A 14,272-nucleotide genomic window follows, 5' to 3' on the forward strand; every position below is an offset into this window, starting at 1 on the left:
TTTATTATCTACTACTATGATTAGTAATAAATATAGGCGTGGTATACGGAAATATTTTATCAGTGTTATCATAATCAATTTGTCTATTAGCCGCCAACGTAAATAAGAAATTTATAATGAGGGTAAATATCATGAGTTATTTTTTAAAAAGGATTTCGAAAAAGTTAGTAAAAGTGGATTATATATATTAGAACATACAAATAATTATACATATATGTATATCTTCTCGGTGCTTGCTTTACTCATAAATGTATACTCATAGTATAATACTGAACAGTTTCATGGTTTGATTAAAGGCGGTAATGAGAAGAAAAATATTTTTGTACTTATTTACCTTTTTACAAAAAATACAACCGACAGTAAAATGCACAAAAACTTATTAAAAATAACATTATTTATAATTTTAATTGTGCATGTATAAATGTATTAAACAATAATTTATTTATTTTATAGGGTATTAAAAACCTATTAAGTAAATTAATAATAATTTTTAGAAGTCAGTCCTTAATTCAATGCGTTATTCGCTGAAAATCTAAGTAATAAAAAAGTACTTTTATATACATCAACTAGTTGATGTAATTGTCTGATATATATAGATATATATCTGTTAACATCAGGTGATCCTCCTGCCTGATTGCCCATAAAAACTTTCGGATTGTTTCGTTATCCCCAAGTAACATAGACTACATTGTTTCCCCAAGTATTTGCCTGTAAAGGTTTTATTACTAAAAATAAATGTTTAATCTTTATCGACAGTGAATAATGAACTTGACAGTGATAATATTATTGCCTGCGGGAAGGTGGGCGCATTCCGTTACTATAAATACAGTCTCCCTTCGCTAGACTTTATTAATAGTTTACTGAGCGATGAAGATTATGGATTTAAGTGTATGCTTCTCTCTTCTCTTTTATAGATTATGTTAAACACTATGAACAAGATATATGCAAATTAAACATTTCGTTCGATAAACAATTATTCAAATCAGATTTTCCATATATTTCAATATATTAGGATCGAACATGTTAGTGAAAGATTGAATATTAAAGAAAGTGAACACTAATATTTTTAATTTATTTATGGAAAAATCAGGAATTATATCCTATACTAACAGCAATTTCTCGATATTATAAATTGGTTTAAAAGAGGCCGATTAGTGCAACAAAAACATTATCATAACCTACTATAATTAACCTTAATTAATTAAAGAATATTTTCTCTGGTTTATTGTGTATTAGATTAATAAAACGATTAAATCAGTCTATAACGCCAACAATACATTTATAAACGATAATGGGCTTTTATTAATAATATGTTATTATAATTTATTATATTCATTAAACTAAAGCAATATCGAAGCAGAAAGCTCTATAATCGTTACCAGAAGTTGTCAGTATTAAGTCGAAACTTTACAAAGCTTAAAACTTTTGCTCTGTATCTCCGTCGAGTGTCATTTCTATTTGCATTTTTTTCCATATTCATAAAGAAGAGATGTAGTTTTAATCGCTGTATTCACTTTCTTAATTTTATTATTTTTACTTTAGATGAGTTTTCTTGTTTAAAATTAAACGCCAAGTATTATTTCCTTGTGTCACATCGAATGTTTTTCATATTTTTGACATTAACACAACACTTAAATCGGCATCATGCATAAACTAACATTTTCTATGTGAGCATTTCTCCTGCCAATTTATCTACGTATCAAATAACTTACAATATTTCAAATTATTTCTATATGGGGAAAAGAAAATAAAAATTTCTTTAAAAGTGCCGTGTCGTGAGTTAGGCTGTCGACCCACTTGATCTTATTGATAAGGCCCCATTCAAATAGGAATATTTTGTCTTGCTTGTTTAGTTGCAAAGTAACGTAAGAGTAATAAAGACAGTCAAAAAGTATTTAAGGTTTTTAAGTATGCATGTGTACTACACAAGCACACATAATAAAAAGCTTGACAAACACTAACCCATACCACCGTGGTTAAGTAGATATTATTCATTGAAATAAATCAGTTTAATTGCACCGATTACTGAGCTCATTCGTCTCTTTTCATAACCGTGCAAATAATATTTGACAAAAAGAGACGGGGAGTACTCTGGTTAATAGAATTAGATTTTAGACTTTACTTAATTAACTATGTGTTATTAACTACACAGAAAGTACTAGTATAATCTCCGTGTATACAGCAGATATTTGAATGTAAACTTTCCAATATCACAGATTTCCATGGCATGTGAAAATAGCCTCTCACCTGTAACATCACAATGAATACCACTTTTACGATACGAGAAATCTTTTAAAGCACGATTATAGTTTCTATGAATCGAGCGAATCTGAACTTTAGTAAACAACAATTCAAAATTTAATCCTTCACCTAATATGTACACACAATAACAGTACAATCTATATATATAAAAGAAAGTCGTGTTAGTTACACCACTTATAACTCAAGAAAGGAAGAACAGATTTCGGTGAAAATTGGTATGGAGGTAGCTTAGAGCCAGGAGACGGACATAGGATACTTTTTATCCCGTTCGACAGCGTTCCCGTGGGACTTGACATGAAACGTCAGTCACTATAAAACGTGGTATAACAAAAAAGAATAATAAAACGCAAATGATAGCTATGTAATTGACGTATAATGACAGCTATGTAATCTATATATATAAAAGAAAGTCGTGTTAGTTACACCACTTATAACTCAAGAAAGGAAGAACAGATTTCGGTGAAAATTGGTATGGAGGTAGCTTAGAGCCAGGAGACGGACATAGGATACTTTTTATCCCGTTCGACAGCGTTCCCGTGGGACTTGACATGAAACGTCAGTCACTATAAAACGTGGTATAACAAAAACGAATAATAAAACGCAAATGATAGCTATGTAATTGACGTATAATGACAGCTATGTAATGACGTATATATGACAATTTGATATTTGTAAGATATCAATATTCAAAATATTTCTATTAAATAAATAATTAAATGTAATGATAGTGCCATTACCCATTCGTATAAACAGTGAAGAGAACTATAAAACTCGATATGGTCGTATGTATACAGTTCATCCAAAGAATGATGAATGTTTCTATTTGTTGTTGTTGTCGAAAGACGCATTTAATCGAGTATTGGAACGGGAACGTGAATATGATCACCAGGAATTAGATTTAGTAGTTCATACGAATGTAACCCTGTTGAATTACCAACAAAAGGAAGTTTATGATATTTTAATGAAGGCAAACGATGATGAAAATGGTGGTTTATATTTCCTAGATGCCCTTGGTGGAACTGGCAAGACATTCCTCATGTCATTAGTTTTAGCAACTGTTCGGGCGAGATCCAACATAGCGGTTGCAGTTGCTTCTTCTGAAATAGCAGTCACATTGTTAGAAGGATGCTGTACGGCTCATTCAGAATTAAAATTACCGTTAAATCTTCAAACTATTGAAGAACCAACGTGTAATATTGCAAAACACTCAGCAGTGGCAAAAGTTTTAGCGGCATCGAAAATCATCATCTGGGACGAATGCAAAATGGCGCATAAACGTGCATTAGAAGCACTTAACCGAACATTAAAAGATTTACGCAATGACTCAAGATGTTTTGGAGGAGCAATGATTTTACTGTCTGGCGATTTCCGCCAAATACTGCCAGTAATTCCAAGATCTACGGCTGTCGACGAAATAAACACTTGCCTCAAATCGTCAAATCTATGGCGCTATGTGAAGAAACTGCAGCTGACAACAAACATGAGAGTTACATTGCTTAATGATACATCTGCTGAAGATTTCTCGGAGAAATTGCTGACTATCGGTAATGGTCAAGTACCTGTCGATGAATGGAATCAAAAGACGAACTTATCAAGAATGTGTTTCCAAACATTATTTCTAACTACAAAAATAATGAATGGTTGAGTGAGCGAGCAGATTTAGCGGCTAAGAATAAAGATGTAGATGACCTGAACTACATAATTCAAAATAAGATCATTGGAACAATGCATTCATTCAAATCTATTGACTGCGTCACAAATGAAGATGAAGCCACCAACTATCCAATTGAATTTTTAAACTCTTTGGACGTGCCTGGCTTACCACCGCACAATTTACGCCTAAAGGTTGGCTCCGTAGTAATCATGCTTCCGATACGTCTTGCATTTGCCATGACCATTAACAAATCACAAGGCCAATCCTTAAAAGTTTGTGGTTTAAATCTAGAACATTCATGTTTTTCCCATGGTCAATTATACGTGGCATGTTCACGGCTCGGAAGACCATCAGCGTTGTTTGTTTTTGCGCCTGATAATAATAAAACAAAAAATGTCGTGTATCACAAAGTACTTAAGTGAAGAGCAACCTATGTACTAAAATACAGAAATAATAATGAATGATTAATGTAGGTATTTAATTTTTTTGTATTTTTTCCAATAAAAAAAAACAAACTGCTTATTTATTGCCGTTAAGGCGGAACAAAGTTCGCCGGGTCAGCTTGTAATATATAGAAGGAGTGTCAGTCATACTTCATGCTTACCATATACTACGTTACGAACATAATATTGAATACTGTCCCAAAATATAACTTCCTTTAAAATTCACATTTTTTTTAGTTACACAGAATAATTTAATTCTTTACATTTTAAGAAACCCTCTCTAAAACTAATAATCATATTGTTTACCTCTCCTTGTATTACCTTAGGTACGCCAATCGTTATGGTCACCGTTAATAATACAATAAATATGAGTCTATATCCCGTGTGTTTCATTTAAATAAAACATTAAAATAAATTTCTCTTTAGAAACTTCTATTCCCTTTAGACCGGAACTTATACGATTGCCCTAATGATAAATGTATCAAAGTCACACACTTTCGTGACTGAATGCATTTTGATAACGTTTCTACGTTTCCCTGCAAAAACCGTTTCGCGAATAAGAACGCCCACGCAACGTTCATTATGTTGTCAAAAACCGCTATTGCTTAGAACTATTCGAATCGCATAGTTTGCATAACGAAATGTAACACGGAATTTCCCGCGGCATCTTTGGCCTCCATGCAATAGATAACTCAGAGAATTCCATTTTTGAATAAACTTTTATTCGTTTACATTATCTGTGGTTTTTATTTTATAGTTTTTATATAATATTCTATTTTTGAACTGACAACTGTCATTTTTTATTAACTTCCTGAGTTCTTTAGCTTAGAGCTTGGACTTTGAATGTAGGTAATACCTACTTGAAATGAGGCTTGGCATTGACATGTGTGAATTGTCATTAAGAAATTAGAGGGAAACATCTTGCACCATCGCTCAAGTAACAAATCGATCTTGATTTAATTAAATTTTTTAGATTACTTGGACGTGGGATTTCTTACCGATTATTATTACCTATTGCCATTTTAATTATAATTGATTTAATGATTTTGAGAACTAAAAAATATGTGAAAATTTTATATAAGTAATTGTTATAAGACCTAACTTAGGTTAGTAGTTTTAAAACTACCTCGGAAATTCCCCCTCCCTCCGAGACGAAAACTTCCAGAATGGGAGAGTCTTGTGCCACTTTCCGATAATCAACCGACTTTTTCTGTCTTAGATATAATAATATTTTGAGTCACAAAGCCAGTGAAGGGAATGTATGTGTAATTTTAATACTTAAATCCCCTCATTATACACTTACATTTGCTAAAGAAGAATAAGACGATACTTAAAGCCAGAAAACATTATACTCTAATATAAATTACCATCATAAATTGTAGGAGTTTTAAAGTGTCTTGTAGATAAAAAGTATTCTTGGCTTAAGTTCATAAGTTAAGACGGCATTTGTTTCATTGTAAGATTGTTACTTAGAAGTCTTTATGCTTCAAATTATATAAAGGGAATGTAAATAACTTTTTGGAGAATATATCATTTAGTTATGATACAAAGGTAAACAAGATAAAAATCTTGTAGAAAAAATTCAGGGGCTTCAAACATTTTGAATATTTAACATACTTGCGAATATAAAATTTGTTGAATCACGGTTCTACCTAAGACAGCTTAATTTTTTTTTCTTCAAACATATTTTAATCACTAGATTCGTGTATCATGCAATGAGGTAGTGTATGCTCTTTAACCCCATACAAATGAATTAAAATATGATTAGTGAAATTACTAATTGAAGGTACAAATTTGTTGCTTCGACCTGACCAAGTAAACTCCACTTACGATCACAAAAAACCTACCTAACCTAGCCTAATATAATTCACTGAGAACTGAGATAATATCATTTATATCACGTATGTAATAATACTTTTTTGTATTTTTAAGGGGCCCAAAGTTATGCGCCTTCTTATATTAGGGGGGTACTACATACAAGTCGTAAAGTACGATTTGTTGAAGGTGAAGTGATTAGGCAAAAATTTTATGGGTTTCAAATCAATAGTAAAATGTCCATGAAATATAAACTCATCGCTTATTACCTGTTTAAGGGTATTTTTCATGAATATTAAATTATGAAATAAAATAAACGCTAAATCCTAAAGTAATTTTCCTTTTAATAGATAAGATTTCGTAAGGTAACTATGTACATGTGCTACTTTTTACCATTACACAGATTAGCAAAAGTTAGTAATCATATCGATTAATATGTTCAGTGGACTGTGTGGTATTGGTAATATGGTAATTCTTGCCCCATAATATACTGGATTCGAAAGCATTTCTTTGTAAATTTCAATATTTCAAGCAATTAGGATATTAAACAACCCGATATTTAGTTGCAGTTTAAATGAATCACTTTGATGCCGACTGCAGCGCCATCCGCCGGGCTGATTTGTAAATATAAACGATCCAGGTTGCCACGCAAACGCATACAAAAAAGTCATTCAAAGGTCCAGCCGTTTATGAGGAGTTTCGTGACATACATACGCACAGTAGAATTATTTATATAAAGATATAATGCAATGTATTAGTATTTCAATAAAGTTATAAGACATCATAAATTTGCTGTCGTAACAAAAGTCAGCTCAGTTATAACTTAATATGGACATTAAGTATTCTTATATAGTATAATTTCCCGTGCAATTTCTTATTTTTTTCTATCATAAGAACCATCTTCAGACAATAACAAACCATAATAGTTTTAATCGCCACGCCGAGATACGTGACCGAAGAATGTAAGGATGCGAGATTGTACTGCCCGTTTGTCCCCAATAAAAAAAATCAACAAAAAAAGAATTAGTAAAATCGGCCCAGCCGTTCTCGGGTGACGCCGTGACTAAGAGAAATAGAGATTCATTTATATATTTTTATATATATAACCACGACAACATTGATTTTCAAGTAGGTAAAACCAGGTCATAACTAATACAATTATTTATAATAGCCTTATCGATTTACACATAGACTTTAAAACATTCATACTGAATTGTTTTTCAAGTCTCATTCCTAACGTAAAAATATTATTCATAACCTAGATTGCGAACATTGAAGGAATGAAATTCGCACTGAATACAGTGAGTCCATTGTTCCTAATCGCTATTATTCAAGGTAATCGAGTACATTACTAGAACGGAGGCTGTTTCTCAAAGAATACATCATTAAGCGCTTATCAGTTTTCTGAGAATATCGACCATCAGTGATCAACGTCATCATTAAACGTAAACCGATTTATCATTTTATGGCTTCTTAGCGTGTTGGAATAGTTTTATTATTGTCTATTTTTAGTTGACGTAAAATCATATAGGTATATATATATATATATATATATATAATTCGGGTCTGTGGCACGTAGGCTACGCGCGTAAAATCGTCGTTTTATTAAAAAAATCTCAGACACCATTTTCTTAGTGAAGTATATATATTTTATTCTAACTTCAGACATAATTATTGCAGAAAGAGTTCTATAAGTAATAACCCTATAACAATTTTATAAAAGTTCTACTTTCACATATCCACTTTTACTATATATTTTATAAAAAATCCTAACTCTTATACAAATTTAAAAAGATTAAAGTTTAACTCCCATGTATAAACCGACATTTATTTTCAGATAAACAAGATCGCTATCAGCGTGCGTCATCGGATGAGTGGCGCAATGCGGGCCGCGGAGCCCTTGTGAGGTCCACCCTCGCAATGGGCTCCAATATCAGCCAGCACTCTGCCAAGGGCCTGAAGGGACGCCGCGCACGATCCAGCGGTGATCTTTGTAATGGCGAGACGAAAAGTCAAACAGAATCCTCAGTATGCGGCTCGGTTGTCGGCGATGTTATGGCCTGGAATAGGTCTCTGCCAAACCATCTGGATGGAAACAGACATCTAGCCGACTACAGTCGTGTGAATAATAACTATGGGGAGTTCGCGACGTATAGATGTCATCCGAAGGGTGGACGAGGACTTCGTTACAGGATTTCTAAGTCCGGTAAGTAAATATAGTTAAATTAATTGATATGTATTGATTAGTTAAAGAAATTTGTTCCCACAATACAAAAAAGTGCAAGGAAATTAACAATATAATATTACGGTGTTATGGTTTTAACTATCTTAAGAACCTCTCAGCTCGCGTTCCAAATAGCCGCATTAAGATTTTCATAGAACCCGTTTAAAAATAAAATTTGTGTTAAACATTTTGCCAATTTCGAATTTCTTTAAAAGCATTCACAAAACGTGTCGCATGAAAAGAATAAAAGCAAAGCAGTTTACTCTAAATCCCATTCCGCAACTCGAGTACTATAAACTTTAAACTGCCAAGTTTTCCGTCTAGGTACTGTGAGCATCTAAGTGCTATTCCCAAGTATGCGGAGGCAAAAGCATTTTGAAGCCGATTAAAACCCTTTGTGACACCAAGGATGGGGTAGATGTTAATGCTCGGCATAATTCATGAGTATAAACGTAGCTCGGTATACCTTTGGTTTTTCAATATACGGTTTAAATAAGCTATTTGTACCAAAGAACGTGGTAACTGAAAGGGCACTAAGCCATTTATTTGTCTATAAAGACAGTGATACGTTTCTGATTATGACCTTTTCAGTATTTATTACTATGTTGCGTCCCTCTGTTCATTATGAACAAAAAACGGTTGTCTGTAAAGTCGGTTTACTGACGATAGTTGAACGTGACAACGTCATAAGAAAATACTGATGGAATGGTTGCATTTTTGAAAAGAAAATTTTTATTTTATTTGTTTGATAGATATTTTGTATGGATATATAATAGAATAATTGGAAATTGAATTGATCAAGTTACATCATTTGTACTAATAAATACAATTACATATGTCAATTTTTTAACGTACGAACGCTGCCGATTGTGCCTCTCTGTCGCTCGTTCCGCGCTCTCGCTTGCACTTCAAGCCTTAAATTGAACAGAGGTAACGCCGCATGCGTCATAAGCGAGGTAACCCCTCATGCGTCATGGTTTTTGGTGCGTGCAGCCGGCTCCATCGAATTATAAAACGTTGTCACCTCAAAAATTAAGGTGACCATATTACATTGTGAATAACGTATTGGGGTTCCAAAAGTTCGTCTCGAAATGAATTCAACCAAGTTCAAAACTTCGTGACAAATTCGGAAAAGCTGTTACACAATGTAATTTTACTTATTAAATCACGTATGTGAACGAACAAAATTTGAAAGGAAAAAGTTTTAATAATTATAAATCTTACAAAACTATTGTTATGTTTTAAGCGGATTACACAACTAATCACCCATTTATGTGAAGTATGTCTGTGACTGGGAGCTTTTGTGTCTAAATGTCATTTATATACAAGCACTGAATATATAATAATATGTCTCATGGATGTGTTTGTGTATGTGCGATTAATCTTTAAAATATTAAAGTAAAGCACAAAATATACAGCGAAATCTATAGCAATTACATAAAAGATAACTACTATAGTCGATTCTCTCAACAAATTCATTTTCATGCTGCTCCGTCCATTTCTTTTAAGATAACAGATACACAAGAAGTATATCCTCAAGCAAAAATATAATTCCCTTAAAAGCACCCAGAGTTTTTGCGAGATTAAATTCACAAAGGCTACTACAAATCAAGCTATGTCGGTAAGTAAAGATGGCATTAACAAGGCATTAGTGAGATTAGCAAATAATCTTCTTAAAGCCTGTACAACCTTATCGTACTGCAACGATAGCCAAAAGGAAAAGATCGTTTGGGTTTTCCGAAATAATTTACTGAAGAGACTACATTATACAAGCCTCAAGATATTTTTTTTAGTTAGTTAAGTGATTCCGGCTCCCATGGACACTCAAGGACAGATGGCTCGCAAGTGCTTTGCCGGCCTTTTTTACACTTATGAACGTCGTTATGATATCCCTACAAAACACTACTAACGATGTCAATCTAACGATGAAAATGTAGGTCGCATGCGGATCTAAAATCGCAAATAATAAAAAAGTATACCAATTCGTTTCTAGAATTTTCTGAAAATAACTGCTTTAATTGGAATACACAGTTGAAAACAATTAAAACGACTTTGTCCCGAATTATGATTTTATCTGCTAGACTTCGTACGCTCTTTTCTTGAAGGACTTCTAAATATTTTATTTTTGCTTACTTTACTTTTAACGACATAATTCTAAAGTAAACATCTATGACCAAAAGTTCAATATACAAATACTTTATACTAACTACATTTTGTTATACGTGTATATAAAAATAGGTTTTATTAAAAATCACTTTAATATTTACCTCACCAAAAAGTTTGCTAACAACGTACCGGAAAAATTTATGAAAAAAATTATAAACCTAGGAGTTCAGTCAAGATTCCATAACAGTGCTGTATCTCAAAAGACGAAAACTTAATTTGTATGAAAATGTCAGTTCGCGTTGACAAATTTTCTTACAAATTTTTGTTTTCGACTTTCTACATACACTACTATTAAAACATCTTGACTAAACCCTCTTGTATTTAGATGTCTGTTAAAAAGACTTCTATATTAGTTATTCATTATTTTCATTTAAAATTCGTTTTCCTAAACACATATTTTGTAAAACCCATACATTCGCTTACGTAAATTTTTCGTCTCTTAATAATTACAGCGGCCGTTTATTAAGAGTTTGTGTTAGTAAATGAGAACTCGGAGCACATTTTAGCATTCAACAGAACCATGATGAGGCATCCCTCGCTCGAAATGCAATCTGAAGTGGTATTTTGGCCAACGAGCATGCAATGAACTCAATTCTTTTTTATGTTTCTAGTAACCTAATTTTTAATCCGCCGTTTTCATTTCTCGTGAAAAAGAATTACTCGCCTCGCGTTTTAAATTATTACCCGGAATTGGATTTTACTTGTTTATTTATTTACAGCATATAAAGTCCCAACATTAATTATAATTTAACTGACTCATATACTACTAGTATTTTTTTTTATGTAATAGGAGGCAAACGGGTTGGAGGCTTATCTGATGTTAATTGATACCGCCGCCCATAGACACTCATATTTCCAAAAGGCTCGCAAGTGCGTCGCCGGCCTTTCAAGAATTGGTATGCCCTTTGTAACTAATAACAAAAACATCTTAAATTCGTATTGTCTTTTATTAAGATAACTTTTACACATATAAAGGAAAACACTTTTTTAACGGATTGAAGTTATCTACTATTGTAAACTTATAATTATTTAAACATAAGTATGTAATTTTAAATTTATGCGACGTTTCGCGTGCGTGGGTTTTGGTGACTACTGACTGACAGTTCGTGAGCTCCACTTATGGTGGGGTTTAAGATTATTGTAGCTCGTTGGCTCAGTTGCTCAGACATGTGCGTACTGTGGCCGAGGTTCGTTTCCTATAGTATCTAATGAAATGTTTGTTGACTTGTTAAATTATTATTAATCAAATGAATGTATATATGCGATGTCTTAATGGTGCAAATAATAGACATTATTGGTGAAATTCTTTTAAAGATTCAATATATTTCCTTAAATGTTTTAAATTGTTCTGTGTCATTATATCGCTTTTCAACATATATTTCGTACAACTTAAACCATATCCAGCGGGATTTGCCCAATCATAAGAGGCCGGTTTCTCTGAGACCATAATATAGTGAACACATTTTTGACTTTTTGTTTTTATTAATTATTTATTTAATTATTTAGAATTTAAATAACCTGTGATGTTTGTTTGTGGTTATACTTATAGTTTTTGACGGTCGATAAATTAAAAAAAAAAACAAAATTCCCTCGTCTTGTTCCGATATTATGCTTAATAAAATAAATAACATGAACTTAATAACAGCCAATCAAAAATTCACTTGTTTTCACAAACCGTTCTTCAACATACTTTTTCAAATTACATAATATGTACATGATCTGTCTGTCACAAATATGAACGCCGATTAATTTTTTCTTAAACTCACTCAAAACTTATTAATTTCACGTCCTCTCGCAGTCGCAGTCTAGTGGCTTCAGCGTCTCTCATCTCTGAAGACGTAGGTTGCCTGACTGTATACCAATGGACTTTCTGTCACTCGGGGTAAGAAGAAAAACATCGTGAGGAAACCAGACGGTCTCAAAACTCAATGATAAAAAAATGGAAGCAATTTAAGACCAAGAACCATATGGGATAACGCCACTGGATTATTACTATCACATATCGTTATTTAAATTACATAATTCAATTACATACCGACCCCGTCGTTAGGATCTTTATATTGTTCTACAATTCAGTCCTCGTTTTGATTATAACAAAGAGATTAAATGTAATTAAAGAGACAATAGTAAATAGTATGTAAATTCCTAATTAAAAAAGATCATATTATTTTCGTTTAGAAATTCCATTGTTTCACATTATATAAGAATCACACGCTGCGCCAAGTTTGGTTAGGGGTTAGCAAAAGTTAGCGATGACGTCACAACTGCGCTCAAATGCTGTCGGGTCAAGGACGAACGCCCGAGAGCCGATACATTTATAAAATTAGCCATCGAGACAAAAGTGAAGATGAAATTTCTCGAATTAGATGAGCACTTTGCACACGTTTGTTACAAAACAAATTATATTAAGTATAACAAATACCAAATATTATTCATAGAAAATAGTAAAACAGTTTAGCACTGTTATTACTAAATCTGTCTCCTTTCGTCATAGCGTAAAAATAATTTGACAGAAAGAGACGAAGGATTTTCACTCTTACACAACCATTCATGGCTTAGATTTATTTTATATTTTCTATCCGAGATTTAAGGCTGGTGATCCGTTACCACAGGGCTTCTAAAGTCGCATCTGTTATAATATTTGGATAAGAATAAGCAAGAAACAAAAAAAACTTAATACCTATCAAATAGCATAATGAAATACTTATTTATATTCTAAATCTACTGTGCTATCGTCATATCAAACTTAACGAAAATGTGGATTTAGTAATGTAGATTATATTTTTATAGAACGGACAGAAGCGTAACTTGCGTCAGTATTCAAGTGATCAACTTCATGTCTTGTATAGTTTGCGACATTAGCGCTAAGAATATTCCAAGACATATTTTGATGTAAATAGAAAAATGTCGGGATTACTACTGAGAGTTAGAGAAGATTAGATTTATATTATTTATTTACTTCGTGGTAAATCAAATCTAATTATATTTAAATAGTATCTATAGATAATAATTTTATATTATAAATTCATTATTCGTACATAATAAAAAAAAAAACTTTGTTCCCTGTGGTTGATGGCTTCCTATTCTAATTATTTTCCTCCAAGCAAATCAAAGGTCAACTGTCAAACTTATTCTTACAGTATTTATAAGTTTTCATAGTATTCATTAAAGAATGAGGGATTTTGGCCGACCAAATGCAACAAAAATTATTGTCAATCATTAATCCATTCACATTATTAACGTGAGTTCTGACGTCAGACAACCGTTGCCGTAGTTAGACGTCATAACCTATACAGTATGTCATAACTAATCTGTAAATAGGTTATAGTTATTGTACTATAATTATGACGGAGTCATAATGTCACAGACGTCGTAGCCCAATCTTACAGCGTATTTCTAATAATGGCCAGTTAAAATTGGTCGCATTATTGGAAATGAATTAAAGAACAACGATATAAACAAACTGACATCATGATATATTAGACGGTTCAAAGATACTTTATTTCCCAAAGATTACATTCACTTAGCGCGGATATTTAAATAGGTTAGTTAATTTGATGTGTTATGAAATTATTTTAAAATAATCTATTTAAAATAAAAATATTAGTTTCTAACAATATGTACAATATTATTTACATAAGTAGGTAGGAATCATTGATTTCGCAACATGCATTAGTCACTATTGAATAGTAATAATTTCGTTTCCGT

At 32.3% G+C, this 14,272-nt stretch overlaps 1 protein-coding gene across 1 annotated transcript in view; it reads left to right on the forward strand.

Annotated features, from left to right (window-relative positions):
- The window catches only part of LOC110996753, a 69,690-nt gene that overhangs the window by 8,771 nt on the left and 46,647 nt on the right, over nt 1-14,272 (forward strand). Inside the window, exon 2 of the mRNA XM_022264577.2 lies at nt 8,012-8,380. Coding sequence (XP_022120269.2) covers nt 8,012-8,380 — 369 coding nt within the window. The remainder of the gene's footprint in view (nt 1-8,011; nt 8,381-14,272) is intronic.

This window comes from Pieris rapae, chromosome 15 (assembly GCF_905147795.1).
Source record: "Pieris rapae chromosome 15, ilPieRapa1.1, whole genome shotgun sequence".
In the NCBI taxonomy this organism is placed as follows: Eukaryota; Metazoa; Arthropoda; class Insecta; order Lepidoptera; family Pieridae; genus Pieris; species Pieris rapae.